This window comes from Vigna unguiculata, chromosome 1 (genome assembly GCF_004118075.2).
Source record: "Vigna unguiculata cultivar IT97K-499-35 chromosome 1, ASM411807v1, whole genome shotgun sequence".
Lineage (NCBI taxonomy): Eukaryota > Viridiplantae > Streptophyta > Magnoliopsida > Fabales > Fabaceae > Vigna > Vigna unguiculata.
In genome coordinates this window covers 26,496,734-26,517,725 of record NC_040279.1, presented here as the reverse complement: position 1 = coordinate 26,517,725, position 20,992 = coordinate 26,496,734, and the positions used below count along the sequence as shown (strand labels likewise).

Below are 20,992 nucleotides of genomic sequence, written 5' to 3'. Positions count from 1 at the left end.
TCGGCCGTATAAACTGTTTCTCAAGCAATTCTCCTATCTGTTTCTTTAACTCCACCAACTCTGCTGGCGCCATGCGATAAGGAGCAATCGACACAGGACCGGCTCCTGGTACCAAGTCTATGGAGAACTCAACTTCTCTCCTAGGGGGCAAACCCGGTACCTCTTCAGGGAACACATCCTCAAAGTCCCTGACCACTGGTATCACTGATATTTTTTCCTCTTTCTCAACCTCTATCCTGGCAAGGATCATGAAACACTGGGTACCGTCCCGGATTTCCTTCATGACCTCATTTGAAGACAACAACTCGGGCTCCTCTGAGTTTGAGAACAACAGCTTCTTCTCCCGGCAGTCTATGAGAACACGGTTGGCAGAGAGCCAATCCATTCCTAAGATCACATCAAGCCCTTGCAGAGGAAGGCATATAAGATTGACTTTGTATATGCGTCCCTCTACCTCAACTGAACACCTAGAACACACAGACGAAGACCTAACCAACCCAGATGCCGGAGTAGATACCACTAGATCGAACGGTAGCTCACACACCGGCAGACCCAACTCCCGCACACAAGACTCTGACACAAATGAGTGTGTCGCTCCAGAATCAAAAAGCACGCAACATGTTTTGTCAGATATCACACAACAACCAATAACTAGGTTACCTGCACCGGCCGCCTCTGACCCAGTCGTCGCAAAGACCCTGCCTGCAGCCTGAGGCCTGCTGCCTCCTCCCCTCTGCTGAGTCTGGCCTGCACTCTGACTCGGAGCCTGTGGTGAGGGTCGTGCCACTGTCCTCCTCAGAGTAGGACAATCCCTACCAAAGTGGCCCTCTCTGCCACAATGGTTGCACCTGCGGAAACCCGATAGCTGTGGGCAGAAACTCTTCACATGCGGTCCTCCGCAATGGTGGCACTGGATCCTGCTGGGTGGGGAAGAAAAGCCTCTAGACCCCTGTGACTGTGGATGAGGTCTAGCATAAGGTTTCCTCCTATCTTCAACTCGTGGCCTGGACCCAGATGGTCCGCTAACTCTCTGTTGTGGCTGCTGCTGAGCCTCCACTTCTACCTTCATCCGCTCCATGACCCTGGCCTTTTCCACCAAGGCCGCAAAGTCCTTAATGGACAGCGGAGCTACCATCAGGCGGATGTCCCCTCTGAGACCATTCTCAAACTTTCTGCATCGCCACTCTTCATCTAGTGGCATGGTGTAGAAACGCCCCAGGTGCTTGAACTGTTCGGCGTACTCAGCTACTGACTTGTTCCCCTGTGTCAGCTGGAGGAACTCAACCTCCTTAGCGTACCTCACGCTATCAGGGAAATACTCAGACAAGAACCTCTTCTTGAAGGCTCTCCAGGTGATATCCTCGTGCTTCTCTTCCATCACCAGCTTCATGCTGGCCCACCAGTGCTCAGCCTCCCCAGTGAGCATGTAAACAGTGAAAGCAAGCCTGCTCTCATCTGGACACATCTTGGCATCAAAGATGCGCTCCATGTCCTTCATCCACTGGTCCGCCTGGTCAGGACTCTTCTTGCCATCAAACTTGGCAGGTTGGTGCTTCAAGAAGTCTTCCAAACTCCACTCTGGGGGTGGAGGTTGGGGATGAGGACCAAACATCTGAGCACCAGCAGCATTCTCCCCTAACTGACGGAGAGCATCCACATGCTGCCTCTGTGCATTCTCAGCAGCCTGCCTAGCAGCCTCCATCTGCTGCATCATGAAGTGCTGCTGCTCAAGAGAGGCTTCCTGGCGCTGCATCGCCGCCTCATGCTGTTGCATCATGGCATTGCTCTGTTGCGTCAAGGCTGCAGCCATAGCCTCGATCGCCCTAGCTAGGTCTTGCCCATCGCCCTGAGAAGGTTGAGGAGGAGCTACACGAGGGGGTGCCATATCACTGGACACATAGAAAGAACCATCAGAAACCGGATTAGACTGGAACTCATCTAAACATGACAGAAGAGACACAACGAAAGCTAAGCAAACACATAGCCCACAGACACTTAGGAACGAAGGCTCTGATACCATAAAAGTGTGACGTCCCATTTTAAAAGATATTTCTACCAATTAAAGCGTCACAACAATTTTGATAACAAGAACCATTCGGATAAACATGAAACGCACGAAAAGCAACTATTACAGTCATCCAAAGGAGTGCTTAGAGGAAAACCTAGGCATACAACCATGCCACAAATAAGGAAAAACTAACATAATCCAACAGTTTTGCAAAAGGAGTTGCCACTGGCAACCGATACAAAAGGGCTCTTAGCCCTGAACTATTCCTAAGACCTCCAAGCAGGGAAGTCTAGGGCGTACCGCTGCTTCTTCCAGATCCATCTCGAATATTCCTCCCATCTGCTCCCACCAGAAGGTGATCATCGCAAAAGAGAACATACAGAAAGCACACACAAACATGCAAGGGTAAGCTAGTGTAATATAAAACTTGTCATGGTATAAAGGAATAAATGCATAAACACTCCCAAACATACAACACAGAGGCACATAGATCATGTTATGGCAAACAAGCAAGACACTATGACTCAATTATCCGGATACATATATTAAGATCGGATTCACTGGATGCCTGCACTCGTGGTGGCCTCTACTGCTCTGCAGAGCCATTGCCAATGGGTTTCACCCTACCACTCACGAGGTTAGCCTTCAAGCGTCTAAGGCCATTATCCTGCCAAAGACTAGGGCCTCCCGCTACTCTCACCACTTGGGTCAGTTTGCTCTACTTGAGACTCACTGACCCTTTAGAGTTTCGGGATGCGATCCTTACTTGAATCCATATCCTAATATATACACTACACGCCACCATAAAGTCTCCCCACGAGACTCATGGAATTACGCCTATCACACGCCACCATAGAGTCTCCCTACAAGACTCATGGAATTACGCCTATCACATCATCACAATCATGTTTCTCATACAATTTCCATCTCTTTTCAGGCCATTCATCGAATTCTCATGCAAGCTCTCAACCAACCAACCAAACGAAATCCATGTGTTATTCATGCCAACATACCAACTTTCAGTTCGTAAGATTCAAGCAACCATGTATATATATATTCACACGCTTTAGGCTTTAAAGAAAAGGGGTAAATAAATAAATCGCAACTTCACCCATCAAACAACGCGAGAAAACAGAACTGGAACCTCCCGCTGTCGCAGCCTCGCTCAAGCTAGGAGCAGTCGCCCAGGCGAGATAAGCTGTCTCGCTCAGGCGACTGGATCTCGCTTAGGCGAGCCTACAATTCTGGGTCTTGATGGTTCCTCGAATTCTCGCTCAGGCGACGCTGTCTCGCCTGAGCGAGCTGACCTGTCGCTCAAAAAAAACAGCATCTCGCCTAGGCGAGTGCTCGAGGGAGAACCAGGGTGAATGCCCTGCAACTCTCGCCTAGGCGAGACGAGCTCGCTTGGGCGAGAATCGCAGAGCTCACCACTGTCTACCCACATGCAGTGGCGGAAACCGCCCAGATCTACCCCCAAACACACATGCAACCCCATTTCTCTCAACGAAACATACTATACATGCATATAAGCACGAAAACAACCAAAAATAGCCTAGGACAACTTAGAACAAACGAATCTAGCTTCCCTTACCTTTGTTTTGAAGTACTAAAAGCAAAAGACGCGAACCAAGGGATAGCACAGCTCCAGGAACTCGAGTAGAGCTGAAAACGTGAAGATCCAGACAAAACGACATTAGGAAATCTCGACCTTAACTTGACCAACGCTTACAAGCAGAGGGGAAAAAGGAAGCAAACGGAACAGAAGCTCCGAAGCTCACTTACCTGGAAAACAAAAGAAGTTTTGGTAGCTTGGAGACGTGCGGAGGTTGTGCCCTAGCAGAGCTCTTAGCTTGAGTTGTGGGATGGAGAGGAGGGCTGCTTTCTGAAAAACAGAAGAGTGTGAAATGAGGAGAGTGGAGGGCTGGTGGTAGGGTAGGGTGCCCTTCTGTAGGGCAGGGCCTTGGGCCTCCGAAAAGGCCAGGCCCAAAACTCTGAAGCTCAGAAAAAGGGGCTTACAAAATTTACTGAAATTTGGCCTTATAGTTGGATATATATATATATATATATATATATATATATATATATATATATATATATATATATATATATATATATATATATATATATATATATATATATATATATATATATATATATATTCACCAACTTGACATCGATGAGACAATGACTATAATCTTTTATATTCTTTTTCTTCTCTTTTTATTTAAAATCAATAACTTTAGATTTAAGCTATGAATGGTAATCATGGAATAAGCCAAAAGCAATGGGAATCCATTGATTATATTTTTATATGGTTATCTTCCTATGCATGCTATAGTAAAAGACATGCATTGAGGTGACACAATTTGTTAAAATAATTTGAAATAATCTATAGTATGGTCATTATCCTATATAGTGATTAACTTGATTAAAATAATTATTAACCTGATTATGTAAATACAAGAATGATTTTATTAATTATTAACTTGAGAGGAGGAACGAGGATAAACCTTCATTAACTTAAAAGAGTATATGTCTTATATATGTTAATTATTAATGTGATTATATAATTTATACCAAATTGCAATTATTTTCTTTCACAAACTTTGTATATATAAAGTTTATTTAAAATAATATCAGTCCTCAACTCGAGTTTTTTTTAGATGTTTAATAGTTCAATATCCTGTAAATTAATATTATAGACCATTTAAATATATTTTTCCATCTTAATCTTTTTAGATATATTTTAAAAATAAAAATAAGACGAAATTTTCAGTTTTAAAATGAATAATACTTTGGATAACTAAAATAATATTATATCAACATATTTGAAGTTGAAATATTGATATAGAAAAGTTGATCCTTAACTGTGAAAAAATAAAAAGTTAGAAAAATTAATTTAAAAAATAATTATCATTTCTCTTAGATCTCTACTATAGGACTTTTCGATATGTTAAGAATCTCATATTGTATAGAAGTAAAAGATAATTTAAATGCACCCTTTTTTTTAACCTTTAAAATAATGTCATATGTAAGATAGAAAGAACTTTCTAAAACACAGCCTTATTATGCAAAAGAATAGGAAAATATTTTTAAAAATATATTTTCATTTGTCTTAGAATTCGAGATCCGAACTCTAGTGATTTTGTTTTGGTATGAGCAATAGTGCTATATTACTTCATGTTAATTTTGGATAAAAATATATAATTATGTGATTTTGCAGCCAATGTTTCCTATTTAGCTATAGGACTTGAAAACTTTGGAGTAAAAAAATGATTTCTTATTCTTTTTGAAATATTTATATCTTCTGATAAAATATTTTCCACAACAGTTTTTTAAAAGCACTCATGAAAAGGCTAAATATGGAAGTAGTAGTAGCTTTAATAAAATTAGGTATCCCTTACCCTCGTAAGTCAGATGACCTAATAAATAAGGGAAGGATTGATATGAGTCAGAAAATACTAGAATTAGTGTATTCCCTACGTCATAAATTAAGTAGGTCACACAACCTAATCATGCACTCCAAGTATTGATACGAGGCACTATGACTAAGTGTAAGAACAGGTCCCAACAGTGATATCATTAATAATAATATTGTCAATTTATCGATAATAAAATTTTTAAGTATGATTAATTTATCCTCGCAAAGAATAAATAAATATGATTAAGATCATGATATATTTGCAGAGGTTTAACTAGTTTTTTTATTTTTTTATAATTGAAATTGAAAGCAGGTAACACGTAGGGGCCTCACTCCATTGTTAATAATGAGTGTCATGCATAATTGGATGGCGAAGGCATGACCAATTGACCATTCCTTCACTCATACTTTTCCCTTCTTTGGGGGTGCCATTCATTCACATCCCGTGCAACAAAACAAAATACTCTTTCTAATCACATTGTAAAAAATAAATAAATACTTAACTTAATCAGAATGGAAAATACAAAGGAGACACCTAATTATTAACAAATTAATTACCATTCCGCAGATAAAAAAGAAAAAGAAAAAGAAAAAGAAAAAGAAAAAGAAAGAGAGTAACGAAAAGAGGAAAAGTAACCGAGACATGATAATTAACATTCCACGTGCAATTTGCTTTAGTTTACGTTGTTTTTGTGATAACCGTTGCTCTTTCACACAACGCAGGGGTAGGCGAGTCAAACGAAGGAAGAGAGAGAGAGAGAAAGAGAGTAAGTGTGTGTGAGAGAGTGATGAAGCGACAAAGCAGCGCGGTGTCGCCGTCGTCGTCGCGGCGAGAAACTCCGCCGGAGAAGCTTCAGGCGAAAACAATCGGCTGCATGTCCGGCATTCTCCACTTCATCTCCAGCTCCAATGCGCGTCGCTCTCGGCGCTTCCTCACATTTGGTGCGTTTCGTTTCGCATTTTTCGGGCCCACACCATATCTGTTTCGTTCCTTTCTCGGAAAATTTTAGTCACACAATATTCTTTTCTTTTGTCCTTATTCTCAGGAAAGAGGCAGATTAATAAGAATTCCGCTCCCGCCGCCGCCGAAAATTCGCGACCGGAAAATGCGAAGGCCGCCGCCAGCGAACGGAAGCTGTCGAGCGAGGTTCCGAGGAGCCCGACGTTGCCGGCGGAGATTCGCCGCTCCAATGTGAAGGCGCCTCCGGAGGAGAACCGTCGCGAGGGGCCGGCGATTGTGGCGAGGCTCATGGGATTAGAGGCGGCTCCGGCGCCGACGGATTCGGTGGTGGAGAAGAGGCAGAAGCTGCTCGGTGCGTTGCAGAGATGCGACGAGGATCTCAAAGCGCTGAAGAAGATAATCGAGGCCGTGCGTTTGGCAGATCCTCCTCGGAAGTCACCGTCGCCGGCGGTGGCTTCCGTTTGCTTGGATGATAAGTTGAGAACGGTTTCGGAGGTGAAGTGTTCGGTGGTTAACGGCGAGCAACAGCAACAGCAACCGAGTCCTGTGTCCGTGCTTGACGAGTTCACTCGTTCTCCACTCAGTCCGAGTTGCCCCTCGGGACGACATTCATTTGGTAAGCCTCCGCTTAACCGCAGAATCCATTCCCATTGAGCATTTTCATCGTTTTAAATTTAAATAATTTTTTTTCAATTTAATTATAGATTAATGTGGCCGAATAAAAATCTACATAATTCTCCTCATTTGTAATTTTACTCTTTCATAAGATATGCTTATAATAAAGTAGCTTAATTCTACTTCTGCATGGACTCAAGAAGTGTAATTACCTTCGTTGATTTAAAACCTGTTATACTAGCAATTTTTCTTAGAAAGGCTTTGGTTTTACAAATGTTCACTTTTTCTACATTAAGAAATTTATTTTGGTTCCATAAAAAATGTTCCGAAAATTCATAAATTTTTTAGATAATACTCAATTATCATCTTATAGGAGCTACGATATGCGTGGTACGAAGAGAGATGATACTTACTAATAATAATAAAATGAGAAGAGGATGAGAAAGAGAAAGAGAGACTATAATCCTTAGAAAATGATTCTATAATCTAGTTTTAACTTATGTGGTCTGAATATTCCTTATTACTATTTCGTACTCCATGTTTTTATATCCGTGGATTTTTCAGGATAAGGAATAGGATTTAGATCATTAGAAGAGCTGATTACCTCTTTTGGTCTCTTTCATCTCATCTTTTGCACATGTTTAAAGTTTCTTTTTTTCTGATCGGCACACATGTTTAAAGTTGAAATGTAAATTTCCAAAAGTATTTTCTTGACCATTGTTAGGTATGAAAATGACTAAAGTGGAAAAAGAATGGGCACAGCTAGCTAATTAAGCATAGTTGTTATATTTGGATTAGTAGCAAAATTGTTTCCCTTTAAATGTTGATATTAGTTTTAAGATTATTATGCCAAGTCAAAAGGTAAAGTTATTTAACTATTATTATCGAAATCAACAAATAGGTGGCATGTGCTATAATGCCAATTCCAAACATCTTAATTGTCATTTTGTGAAAGGACATCCACAATCCCTAACCCGGAAAGCAGCATAGTTTGTAATTAAGTTCGATGGTGTTAAAGTAGTTACTGCTTCTTACCATTGAAGAGGAGAGACAATGATGTTTGATCGAAAAGCACACTGCTGCTGCCCATGATTTTTAGGATTCCATGTTTGGAAATCATAACTTCTTTGTATTCCAACCATCATGACCTTCATAGTGGGAGACAAATTAATTCCCTCTTACCACTGCAATCATCTTGCACCCAATTTAACATAAAGTGATCCACAGCTCTCTGTTAAAACCAAACCACTGAATGATTATTCTTTTCCAAATTTTCCTTTTATGTAGTTTAGTTTCACCACAGATAAAAATATCTCATGTCCTCTACCCAGCAATTACTATATGTTTTTAGCTAGAAACTTAAAGAAACCCTTAGGTTGGTTTTATTTTTCTGATTCCTAAATCACAATAGACCAATAAAATGTGGTAACTTTGGTGGATGGATGTTGGACCACAATTTATTACTCACTCTAGAGACTGTGCCTCATGAATTGGGGCAGTCAAAAGATGTTCAAAAGAAAAAGGAGGGTGGAGAGAGAGAAAAGAATCACCCACCTTTGATGCTTTACCTGTCACCCAGAGACGCACTTTTTCAGGGATTTGTTAATTTATAGCCCCACCCAAACCACCCTCTCCCCCAACAACAAAGAACCTTGTTGCTTGCCTGCTGCTGCTACTACATCGTGAATAAGTCCAATTTTCAAATTATTATTATTATTTTTTTAAATAATGACTATTAAATATTATCCAATTCTTTAACAAGATTAAAGCATAGTACAAATTATTATTATTACTATTATGTATCCCATCACTTTTTTGTATCTGTAATGGATTAAAACATAACATGATTAACGATGATGGTGACATTTTTGTGTGCAGCGCGAATACAACAACAACAACAAAAACAACAGTTGTTGAAGAAGCCAGGAGAAGAAGAAATGAGCAAAGCCGTTTGGTCAGTGAACAAGAAAAACGAAGACATATACGAGAGAATGACTTGTGAGTCAGTGAACAAGAAAGTGAACGAAGAAGAGCATTGGGTGATGTGGAGTAGCAAAGGTATGATAAAAAGTGTGGATGAAGTGTGTAGGGACGTTGACTGGGGAGAAAAACGAGAGCTTGGAAGAATTGGGTTGGCTTTGCAAGATTATATCTGCAAGGATTTGATCGAAGAAATTGTTAGAGATTTAGGATGTTTCTACACTCTGCCTTTTGAGGCCTGTAAGAGAAGACTTTGCTTCTAAACTATACATAATGCTCTTAATAATCACTTCTTTTGCTTCTTTTTTTCCCCCTTTTTCTTAATCGTTTTTCTCTTGTTAAACGTAAACTTACATGGCTTTACATATTACATTTAACTTACATGCCATAGTTAGCAATTTATTTACTTATTTATAAAAACACTAATTTAATGTTAAATCACATTATAACTTTTTAAAAAGTAATTTTAACATGAGATAGTCATATAATGTTTTTGGTTGTTTCTATTTAGTATTCTACCAAGATAATGGATGGATAATTGTCTTATTTTCATAATTTCAAGAACATTAATATCAAATATTACTATTAAATTATGAAATACTTTAAATTGAATGAAAGGGGTTAAATATGTTTGGACTATTTAAATTTGGACCTGAAATTAGAATTCAATTTAATTTCAAATTTTGATATATTTTGATCTCCAAACTTTAAAAATAAATATATATAATTCTAATCCAACAACATTAATTTTTTCTTATGCGTTCATCACCTTCGACTCATCCTCCTCCTTCTCCTCCTTCGTCAGTGTCATTGTCGTCATCGTTGTTGTCACTATCGCAATTGTCATCGTTGTCTCCATATTCTCCTCATATTCTTCCTCCTCTTTCTCTCTCTTTTTCTCACTTATCTCCACTTAATTTATAACACATATTTTGTCATATTTAACGAGAAAATTGGCATCTATTTTACTCAGATTTACCAACAGAATTAGCGAGAGATTAAAAAAAATGTACAATTTCAAAAATTTATTTACTAATGGATTTATGAATTTTGAAAAAAATAAATTACAAACGGATAATTTATCAACGAATTTTACCACAACATAGTCAAAGTTAAAATGGAAACTTTGACATCCGTTTTACCAAATATATGTAATAAGTAATATTGTACTCGTCTAGAGCCCATGTCGGTCAGAGAGCGAGTTAAAGGGGACAACAAGAGTTCAAATCCGAGATGGGAGGGGGAAGCTGTGGTAGAGAAGAAGTGCTTTTCGGTTAGGGGACGAATTGATGTATGAAGGCTCGGGATAGAACTGATGTGTTGGAAGTGGGTTAGGAGGTAGTTGATTCCCAATATTGTCGGGAGAGAATATTATGGGGAGATTTAGAGAATATTTTTTGGGATATTCGGGTAGGTTTTTAGGAAGAGGTTATTTGTTATTATTTTAAAGAAATATTTTAGGAAAAGATAATTTTATGGTTGTATGTTATCTATAATTGTTCATATTCGTAACTGATTATGATATAAATAAGAGGGGTTCCCATGGTCAAGGGACAAATAATGGTTTTTGACCTAAGCAAGTCTGAAGCTATGATTAAAAACTATTTCTTTCTTTTTTGTTTTTGGTTAAGAATTATCTGGCATTTTTCTTGACCAGAACATTGGCGCCCACCGTGGGGTCCGGTAAAACTCGATCCTGACTCCACTGCAATTACAGAACTGTTAGACAAAGATTAGCGAACAGAAGCGGTGATAATGAACAGAAACAAAGCACGGGAAGGGCCGATACGGTAGCAGATAATGCATAGCATCATGGAGCTGCAGCATCAAAACGAAGAAATAAGATTGAAGGCTGAAGCAGATCAAGCTCGGTCAGAAAAAGAGAGGGAGGAAGCACGTAAGAAATCAGAAGAGGACTTTCAACTCCTTCGAGAGGAAGCAATCGGGGAAAGGGAACGACTCCGAAAAGAAGCGGAGGAAACACATCGTAGATTGGAAGACACCCTTCAACAACAAGAGCAGTTACGAAAGGCCAATGAGGAGATGCAAAACAGACTTGACGCTACCAGGATCGGCTACCGATATGCAGATCGTTTGAATCCCGATGTAAACGATGCTCATCCCTTATCAAAGGAAATTATGGAATAGCCGATTCCCCAAAATTTTGTGATCCCAAAGATCACACCCTTTACAGGGAATTCCGACCCTGAATTGCATCTAAAAACATTTCAGGCCCGGATGTTGATATCAAGAGGAACCGATGTAATACGTTGCAAAATGTTCGTTGGCACGTTATCTGAAATCACTCTTGAATGGTTCAGCACTATTCCGAGTTCCACTATTACTTCGTTTGCTGAATTTAAGCGCGCTTTCCTGGAAAGATTCTCGGCTAATAGGGCTAAACCGGTGTAGATGGCAGACATGTTTGACATACGTCAAAATGCCGAAGAATCGCTGAAGTAGTTTCTTAACCGCTTTACGAATGTTAGCATGAAGGTGGTGGATCCTAACGATGGATTACTCGTGAAAGCCTTTGTAAAAGGGCTTCGGGCAAGTTCTTTCAGTGAATCTCTATACCGCATTCCACCAAAATCCCTGATGGAGATAAGGTAAAGAGCTGCGATAGAGATAGAAACGGAGGAAGCCATGCGACATAAAAAAGTGGGGGATAAAAGGATGATGCCCAATTCTAAGAATGAAAGAGAGAGATCAGACCGAATTTCAAAAGGGAAAGAACCCCTCCGCGGAATTGGTCAAATAGGAGGTTCATATCCTATCTAGCACAAAAAAGGACCGAGTTTCATAGAACTCAGAGAATGCCAAATCTCAAGTCACCTCCGGCAGAGATATTAGAGGATGTAGAAGTATCTAAACTTTTGCGAGTAGATTAGCTAAATGGGCTATAGAGCTTTCAGAGTATAGTATACAATATGATTCTGGAGGTCCAATTCGAGCACAATTTCTGGCTGATTTTGTAGTAGAGCTTTCTGATCTGGTTAAAGATCGAGAAAAGGATGGGTCAGCATGGATCTTATCTGTTGATGAATCCTCTAATTTAAAGGGGAGCGGTGCTGGAGTCGTGTTGGAAGGACCTGAAGGTGTGTTGATTGAGCAATCTTTGAGGTTTGCGTTCAAAGCTAGTAATAATAAGGCTGAATACGAAGCTTTGATAGCTGGGATGCTTTTGGCCAAGGAGATGGGAGTTTCAAGATTGTTAGTAAAAAGCGATTCTGCATTAGTAACAGGGCAGGTAAAAGGCGAGTTTCAAGCCAGGGTTCCCCAGTTGGCCAAGTATTTGGAGGTTGTTCAAGTTATAGCAAAGAATTTCGTGTTCTTTAAGTTTGTGCATGTACCCAGGGAGCAAAATTCCCGAGCTGATTTGTTGTCGAAGCTGGCGAGTTGTACGAGGCCGGGTCAGCATAAATCAGTGATTAGGGAAACACTAATGTCTCCTTGAGTAAATGTGCAAGAGACATATCAAATCTTGCAGGTTCAGACATCTTCAGAATCTTGGATGATACTGATGAAAAGTTATCTTGCAGATGGTCGGTTACCTCCCGACGAGGGGGAGGCGAGTAGAATAAAAAAGAGCTTGGGCCGGTATATGTTGATTGATGGTAATTTATTCCGGTATGGAATTTCTCGTCCTTTGTTAATTTGTGTTGATTTGAAGGAGGCTTTTCGGATTATGACTGAATTGCATGAAGGAATATGTGGGAGTCACATTGGTGGAAGAGCTCTGATGTTAAGAGTTGTAAGAGGTGGATTCTATTGGCCCACCATGAAACAGGATTGTATGGAATATGTGAAAAAGTGTGAATCATGTCAGAAACATTCTGATTGGAGTAAGGCACCACCTGAAGTGTTGCATTCCATTAATACACCATGGCAATTTCATACATAAGGAATAGATATTTTAGGTCCGTTTCCTAGGGGAGTAAGGCAGCTTAAGTTTTTTATCGTTGTTGTTGAGTATTTTACTAAATGGATAGAAGCTGAACCTGTGGCTATAATTTTTGGCAGCCGAGTTAGAGATTTTATCTGGAAACATATAATATGTAGATTTGGAGTTCTTCGGCGAATTATATCGGATAATGGGACCCAATTTGCATGTTCGCAAGTTGGGCAGTTGTGTGAAGAAGTCGGGGTGAAGCATGTTTTCTCGTCTGTAGAACATCCTCAGACGAATGGTCAGGCAGAAACAACTAATAAAGTTTTATTAAGAGGTATTAAGCGAAGATTAACAGCAGCAAAAGGGGAATGGCCGAATGAGATACATCGGGTGTTATGGGCCTATCACACCACGCCTAAGTCGTCTACACGTGAAACACCGTTTAATTTGGTCTACGGAACAAATGCTATGATACCTGTGGAGATTGCAGAAAATTCTGACAGAGTTAGGGCATTCACAAAAAAAGTGTCTGAGGTCGGACTTCGTGCGAATCTGGATACTTTAGAGGAGGCAAGGGAATTCGCTCGAATTTCAAGGGAGGCTATAAAGAGACAATTGGAGAGGAGGTATAGGACCAAGGTGATACCAAGAAAATTCCAGGTGGAAGATTTGGTGTTGTGAAAAGCTCAATTAGCACAAATGGAAAGTAAATTGGCTCCAAAATGGACCGGACCTTATCGTATCAAAGAGGTGTTAAGAGAAGGGGCGTACAAGCTGGAAACTTTGGATGGCAAGGAGATACCACGTACATGGAACGCTGCGAATTTACGGTTTTATTTTAGTTAAGTTAGTATTGTTTATGAATTTATGATTCATTGTTATTTTTATGTCTTGTTTTGATTCAGCTTTATCAGTAAATAAAAAAAAGCCTTTGTGTTCTATTCCAAGCCGAGTTGCTTGATGTATAAAAAGAGCCTTTGTGTTCTATTCCAAGTCGAGTTGCTTGATGTATAAAAAAGAACATTTGTGTTCTATTCCAAGCCGAGTTGCTTGATGTATAAAAAAGAGCCTTTGTGTTCTATTCCAAGCTGAATTGCTTGATGTATAAAAAAGAGCCTTTGTGTTCTATTCCAAGCCGAGTTGCTTGATGTATAAAAAAGAGCCTTTGTGTTCTATTCCAAGCCGAGTTGCTTAATGTATAAAAAAGAGCCTTTGTGTTCTATTCCAACCCGAGTTGCTTAATGTATAAAAAAGAACCTTTGTGTTCTATTTAAGTCGAATTGTCTGGCGTATAAAAAGAGCCTTTATGTTCTTACTGCATGTAAAAATATATTTAACATTGTAAATAGACTGAGAGCTCGGTCTAAGACCGCGTTTACGGTTGAGAGCTCGGTATTAATACATGTTGAGAGCTCGGTCTAAGACCGTGCTTACAGTTGAGAGCTCGGTATTAACACATGCTGAGAGCTCGGTCTAAGACCGCGCTTACGGCTGAGAGCTCGGTATTAACACATGCTGAGAGCTCGGTCTAATACCGCGCTTACGGCTGAGAGCTCAGTATTAACACATGTTGAGAGCTCGGTATAGGACCTTGCTTACGGCAGAGAGCTCGGTATAAAAATATGTGAAGAGTTCGGTATACAGATGTATTCGTAACAAAGAACTCAATGAATATGTTCGTTAAGTAGACAAGTACTTGACAAAATTAATTAATTAGGAAGTTAAAGGTTGGGAGTTCGTTCAATCGAAATAACTACTAATTAGTTGAAAGGAAACCAAATATAGTGTTAAAACAAAACGAGTTGATCACGAGGTATAATGTTGAAGTAGCATGCTGTAAGTAATGTTCTAGGTAATAAAATAGAGAGTCACGAAAAGCTAGGAATAAAAAACATAAGAGGGAAGATCTAGTCTTCAATGTCAACAAGCTGACTGCCGATGATAGTTTTGGAGATGTCTGCTTGAGTGAGATCGGCATCAGGTCATAGGATGCGGATTTGGTCGAGTGCCATCTGGAAGCCAATGTTCAGAGAAGAACCGATTTGATCTTTTAGAAGTTCAGAGTTGTTCGCAAGTTCTTTCTCCTTAAGGATCTAGGTTTGTTTTTCGTTTTCTAGCGCTGTGAGTTGAAGATTGGAGGCTGCAAGTTGTTCATCTTTGGTCTTCATTTGAGTCTTCAGATCGGACATCTCGGTATTTAAACGAGAGATTTCGGAACGGGTGAAGTCTAAAGACTTTTCTTTCTGCTCCAGGTCTTGTGATTTTTGTGCAGAGATATTGGCAAAGAGGTCCATTAGCATGAGAGAGGATGCCTCGGCTTTATGGAGATTTGCCAAAACACTTTCGTGAAGGGTCTATAAGTCTTGAGTCTTCATCAGATTGACGTCATGTTGAAAGATGTTGTGTTTCCGACTGTGCTGGGAATGATGAAAGTGAGGATGCCAAAAACTTATCTCAGCACCGTCTGCTGTTTTTTGAAGGTCGAGTTGAGCTTGGGAAGTAAAGTTTTGGGAGGTAGCTTCGATCAATTTCTTGCCCCGGGATTTGAATTTTCTAGTCAGTGGGTGGGGATCGGGCTCCGATACCTCTTCATGAGTATCTGTTTGAGGAAGGATGGTAGAAGGACTGGCCCCATGCGTTGTTGTCTTTTGTTTTTTCAATTGCCGAGCTCGTTTCAACATGTCTGCTTGGGACATTGCCATTAGGCTTTCTGCGGAAAAAGAAAAATAGAAAGGGGTTACATAAGAAAAAATGAATGTGTATGGAGCATCGAGAGCAATAAAAGTAAAGGTCAGTACCGATGTGGAATTTAAGATCCACCACTCGGAATTCCAGCTCTAATAATTTTTGGGTATAAAAAACAATGTTCAGTTGTTCCAACATCAAGTAATTTTTTTTCTCAGAAGGGTCCAGGTCTTCTAATTGCCGAGGGTTTTGTAAATTGGGAAATTGACACCAATACAGAGGAAAGCCTTCTAGGAGGGAGGGGTTGTGATCGGGTGCTACAATTTTTATAAAAAATCCTTTAAAGCCTTTGTAGGATGAGTTAAACAGAGTTAGAAGGCCTCGGTCGCTAACTCCACTAAGGGAGGCCCATAGTTGTTTATGTGGTGCTCGTAGTTCAAAAAAATAAAGAAACATATTGGCTGATGGTGTAATTCTGAAGTGAGTACAAAGGATTTGGAAGGCTCGAATGAAAGCCTAGCTATTGGGTGAAGTTGACAGGGGGATACATTCAGAATGGTAAGGAGTTCTTTTTCAAAAGTATTAAAAGGAAGCCTGAGACCTAATTTTTCAAAGCAGGTAGTGTACATATAAGTGAATTTTTTGGGGAGGTAGGGGAAATAAGGTACCGTCTCTACAGATAGGTTCATCAGTTTTACAAGGTGTGATAGCAACATCAGATTCATTACTTTTGCATAAGGTTTGGTGGAGTCTAAACGCCCTAGTCCTGGTCAGGGTCGTCATGGATGAGGTTTCTCTCCGTAGGGTTAGGGGAGCCTAGGAGTAGATAGAATCGTAGTAAGCACCCATAATAAACATTGTTTGGGAAGGTAGGGGGTTTTCTTCACGAAATAAGAGGAAATAACAGCAATGACAGATATGTAGGGGAAGAGAAGGGGAATAAACAAGAAGCAATCAATGAAAATGTATAAGTGTGTATGAAAGTGGAAAAATTGGGAAAAGTAAGGGGAGAGAGCGTACCTGCGTAAGGATGGAGGAACAGAGAGAAGCAGAGGGATTGTGAAGAAGGAAGTTGAATAGTTGTTTAGGGTTGTTTATGGGACAGTAAAATGGGGGGAAAAAGGGTTATGTTGCGGGATTTGAAAAAGAAAAGAAAGAGTCGTTTGATAAATTACACGTGGCGGGAGTAGTTGGGAGGTTATGATGATTATATGGGAAATGAAGAAAAAAGGGGGTTAGTGAAGGGACAACTTCTGGGTTTTCTCGTTCTTAGGGAAAAAGAGAAAACGTAGAAGTTGGAGAGCTATGTACTCGTCCAGAGCCCATGTCAGTCAGAGAGCGAGTTAAAGGGGACAACAAGAGTTCAAATCTGAGATGGGGGGAAGTTGTGGTAGAGAAGAAGTGCTTTTCAGCTAGGGGACGAATTGATGTATGAAGGCTCGGGATAGAACCGATGTGTTAGAAGTGGGTTATGAGGTAGTTGATTCCCGATATTGTCGGGAGAGAATATTATGGGGAGATTTAGAGAATATTTTTTGGGATATTCGGGTAGGTTTTTAGGAAGAGGTTATTTGTTATTATTTTAAAGAAATATTTTAGGAAAAGATAATTTTATGGTTGTATGTTATCTATAATTGTTCATATTTGTAACTGATTATGATATAAATACAATAGGGGTTCCCATGGTCAAGGGACGGATAATGGTTTTTGACCTAAGCAAGTCTGAAGTTGGGATTAAAAACTATTTCTTTCTTTTTTGTTTTTGGTTAAGAATTATCTTTAGCTCTAATTGACCTTTGGTTCTAATTGACCTTCCGTCCGATTATCTCGACCTTCATTGTGGGCCAGTCTATCTTGACCTTTTGCTTAGGCCGACTCAGAACAATTCATCTAAACCTTCAATTTGGGATGACTCATTGTTAGAATGAACATGTGCCAAACCGTCTATGCCTTTGACCCGAGATGACCCATCTAGACCTTCGAGCCCGAACTAGTCCGTATCGATTTTTAGTCCGTCTCGACTTTCGACTTGACTTGACATTCGGTAAAATGGCTCAACTTGTACCTTTAACATATACTAAAGATATTATTTTTAAGAGTTAATTAAAATCTTTATAAATGGTCAAATCCACTTTATCTCTAACCCTAACGCAATTAAGAGGAAACTTTGGGAGTTGAATTTACTTTTGGTCCCTCATTTGGAGACCTCCTAAAATAACATATTCAAAAGTGGGTTAGAGCGGGCTCATCAGCCATGAAACTATGTGTATATAAACCTGTCTTATGAAATATGAAATGAAATAAATAAATAAATAATTAAATAAATATTACTTATCACACTTGAAATAAATGAAAACTTGTTAGACATTTACAATGTGATTTTCTAATTTGTGCTTTTAATTTATGAAAATCTAAACTCAAATTTAAAAGAATTCTTAAAACATAAATACTAATATTATCTCCTAATTTTAAATTTTTAAAATTCAAATGAAATAAAAAAAACTTTTAATAATTCAATTCACCGGGTTATAAAATTCAAAGGAATCCAATAAATATATTACTCGAATTCAAAGTTAGAAAAAAAATAGTAAAACAAAAAGTTTAGGATAGAAAGAACGGATAAATTTTAAACCAAATATTTGTGTTCTTATGAAACAGCTTTAAAATTGCCAAAGAATTAAAAATGCAGCAGGTTGAATTGAATTTGTTTCACCGAACAACACCGCTTCCTTTGAATCAATAATTGCACCAAAAGTGCACGGCCGCTGCCACCCAATTTTCTGCTCGCGTGCCGACAACGGACTCTGAGCTGCCTGGGAATTCAGCTCTTCCTGTCCTTCGATTCGCTTTGAAATTCATTTCAAACTGTACAAGGTATCACACTTTTTTTTTCGTTAAAAAAAAAGAGAGAAAATTGGTCAAAAATTCCCAAATAATTTTAAAAATGTCATGTCAAAAATTTAGATTATTTTTACTTTTGAATCATTTTAATTTGACACACGTCACTTTCCAAATTTTTACATATATATTTTTAAATAATATTAATGCTAATTAAATGGAAGGATCAAATTAATTTTATTAAAATAGTAATAAAATTTAATTGAGTCAAAAAGAAAATATAAAGACAAAAATAATCATAAACTTAAAATTTATCATTTTGTTATTTTAATCTAATTAATTACGAATTTTATTTTTATTAAAAAAAACTTATGCAAATTTCTTGCAGATACACAATATTTACTGTCATTAGTCATGTAATAAAATTAAAATAAAAGTACGTGAGTCAAAAATTGAAGGAAAATCAACTAGCGATGAATACATATTTATTAAAACTGTGTTCTGTAAATATTTTTTTAAGAGAGCAAAAGACACATACATTTAATGAAAACAAGGGGAAGGAATGGATCCTATAAGATACTAAATAATTATTATAAAAGACTTTAAGGATGTATAATTAGAAAAAAATTTATTAATTAATGAAGATTATTTAATTAATAACTTGGTTCAGTCATGAATTTTGGGTTATTAATTACTACAAATATAATCTCTAATTATATTATAATTTTTTATTAAAAATAAAAATTATTTTAGAGGATATCAATCAATATGTTTCTGTTTAGAAAAATTAAAATTTTGAGAAAAAGTTATATAAGAGTACTTAGTGGAGGACAATGACTTAAACTTACATAGTTCTTAGATTATCATACTATACTGTTTCAATTGAGGAAATTCAACGAAAATTTTCAAGTTTGATTAACCTAAATAATTTTTTTTCATGTCAAGCAAAGTGTTCGCATGAGGAGAAAAGAATCCATTTTTTTACTTATTATTATAACTTTTTTAATATAAATTTATTACTACTTGAGAAAGATAAATTTATTATATTCGAATAATACGATAAATTTATTACATAAAAAAATAAATTATTTTATAAAAAGTTAAAAAATAAATTTATTCAAAAGAAAAATGATTGATTCAAAATATTTTTTGACTTTTCAATTTCACCTTGATATAATTTTATTTTAAAAATAAAGAAAAATTAAGGGTGAAAAAAGAAAAAAACAAAGTGAAGATACATAAAATAGAAAAAAAAAACCTCGCATGAAGTTTATAAAATAAAGAAGTTAATATAAATAATATAATAATATATAAAAATAATTTTAAAATACATATAAAAATATAAATAAATAAAAAATTGGGGAGTCAATGACTCCCTATTTCACAATTAAAATTCGCTGGTGATCACGATTACATATTTTTTTTTATAAAATTTAAATCTCAAATATATTTTTCTCCTAATTGACAATTTGTTTAGACCTTTCTTCGTATTTGGTTCCATTCGGTAATACATGCATCAATAATATCCAAGCATTGATGTGAGTTTGGGAGGAAATATGATTTTCAAATTTAAGGTTTTCAATCTTTCAATGAAGTTTAAAGAATAAACCAATACAAACATGAAATCTTACAATTTTTATAAACAGGAAAATGTTGTTATTTAAGTAACAACAAAATTCAAAAAATAAATAATATAAATACTCATAATTTATATTAAATATTAATCTAAAAATTATCTTCAATTAATTTAATCTAATTAAATATGGTTTTTTAATTTAATTTAATTTAGCTTTATGTTAAACATTAATCTAAAACTTTTTATTTTTAAATTTAATTTAATTTAATTAATTTTTATCTTTTAAATAAAATTTATTAAATTGGTTACAAATCAACAACATTTAATGCTATTAGTCAAATAAAAAAATTCAAATTAAAAAAATATTGATAAAAATTGAAGAAAAATCAACCATAAAAATAAAGATATTTTTTTTTTAGCGACTAAACATTTTTGTGACTAATTATCATACGAAACATAAATTTTTAATAGCCTCAACAGCTTAGATAGATTATTAGACAGCCTGCTAATGTTCTGATTAGTTAAACCATTTAGTGTGTTATGTTCTAACTTAGTTAGATTATTGTTATTATTGTAAAAAAGGAGAAAAAAAACATAATCAGTTACAAGTTTCGTAAAGAATTATGGATACAAAAATACTGATATATATAAAGGACAAAAATAAAATCTTATCTCTCTTTTTTTACAAAAAATCTCTAATATTGATATTTATGTTTATATGAAAAATGAATATTGGCATTAACACCAATGACGAGGATCTGTGTCTTGCTGATAGTGCAACAACTCATATAAAGGACAAAAATACTTAAAAATAAAATTTTATCTCTCTCTTCCTTTTTTTTTCTGGTATCAGCTATTTAAATAAGGATTTATTTTTTTTTTTATTTCACAAATATCACTCTGTTGACCTCCCAAAATCCAGTTATAAGAAAAAGAAATAAATAGAAACGAGAAGAAAAAAATGTGTATTAACTCAATGAAAAAAATACTTTATATATGTCCTATTTAAAACAAAA

The 20,992-nt window shown here is 37.1% G+C and overlaps 2 protein-coding genes across 2 annotated transcripts; both read left to right on the top strand.

Annotated features, from left to right (window-relative positions):
- Positions 1 to 6,114: 6,114 nt before the first annotated feature.
- On the top strand, positions 6,115 to 9,288 carry LOC114178427. Its single transcript, XM_028064330.1, has 3 exons — positions 6,115 to 6,371; positions 6,476 to 7,006; positions 8,884 to 9,288. Exons 1-3 carry the CDS (start codon positions 6,218 to 6,220, stop codon positions 9,246 to 9,248), a joined length of 1,050 nt encoding a protein of 349 aa, XP_027920131.1. The 5' UTR covers positions 6,115 to 6,217; the 3' UTR covers positions 9,249 to 9,288.
- A 1,509-nt stretch (positions 9,289 to 10,797) lies between these two features.
- LOC114190415 lies at positions 10,798 to 13,558 on the top strand. The gene is made up of 6 exons (XM_028079291.1): positions 10,798 to 11,091; positions 11,218 to 11,393; positions 11,475 to 11,594; positions 11,872 to 12,379; positions 12,476 to 12,873; positions 13,009 to 13,558. Exons 1-6 carry the CDS (start codon positions 10,798 to 10,800, stop codon positions 13,556 to 13,558), a joined length of 2,046 nt encoding a protein of 681 aa, XP_027935092.1.
- Positions 13,559 to 20,992: the final 7,434 nt, after the last annotated feature.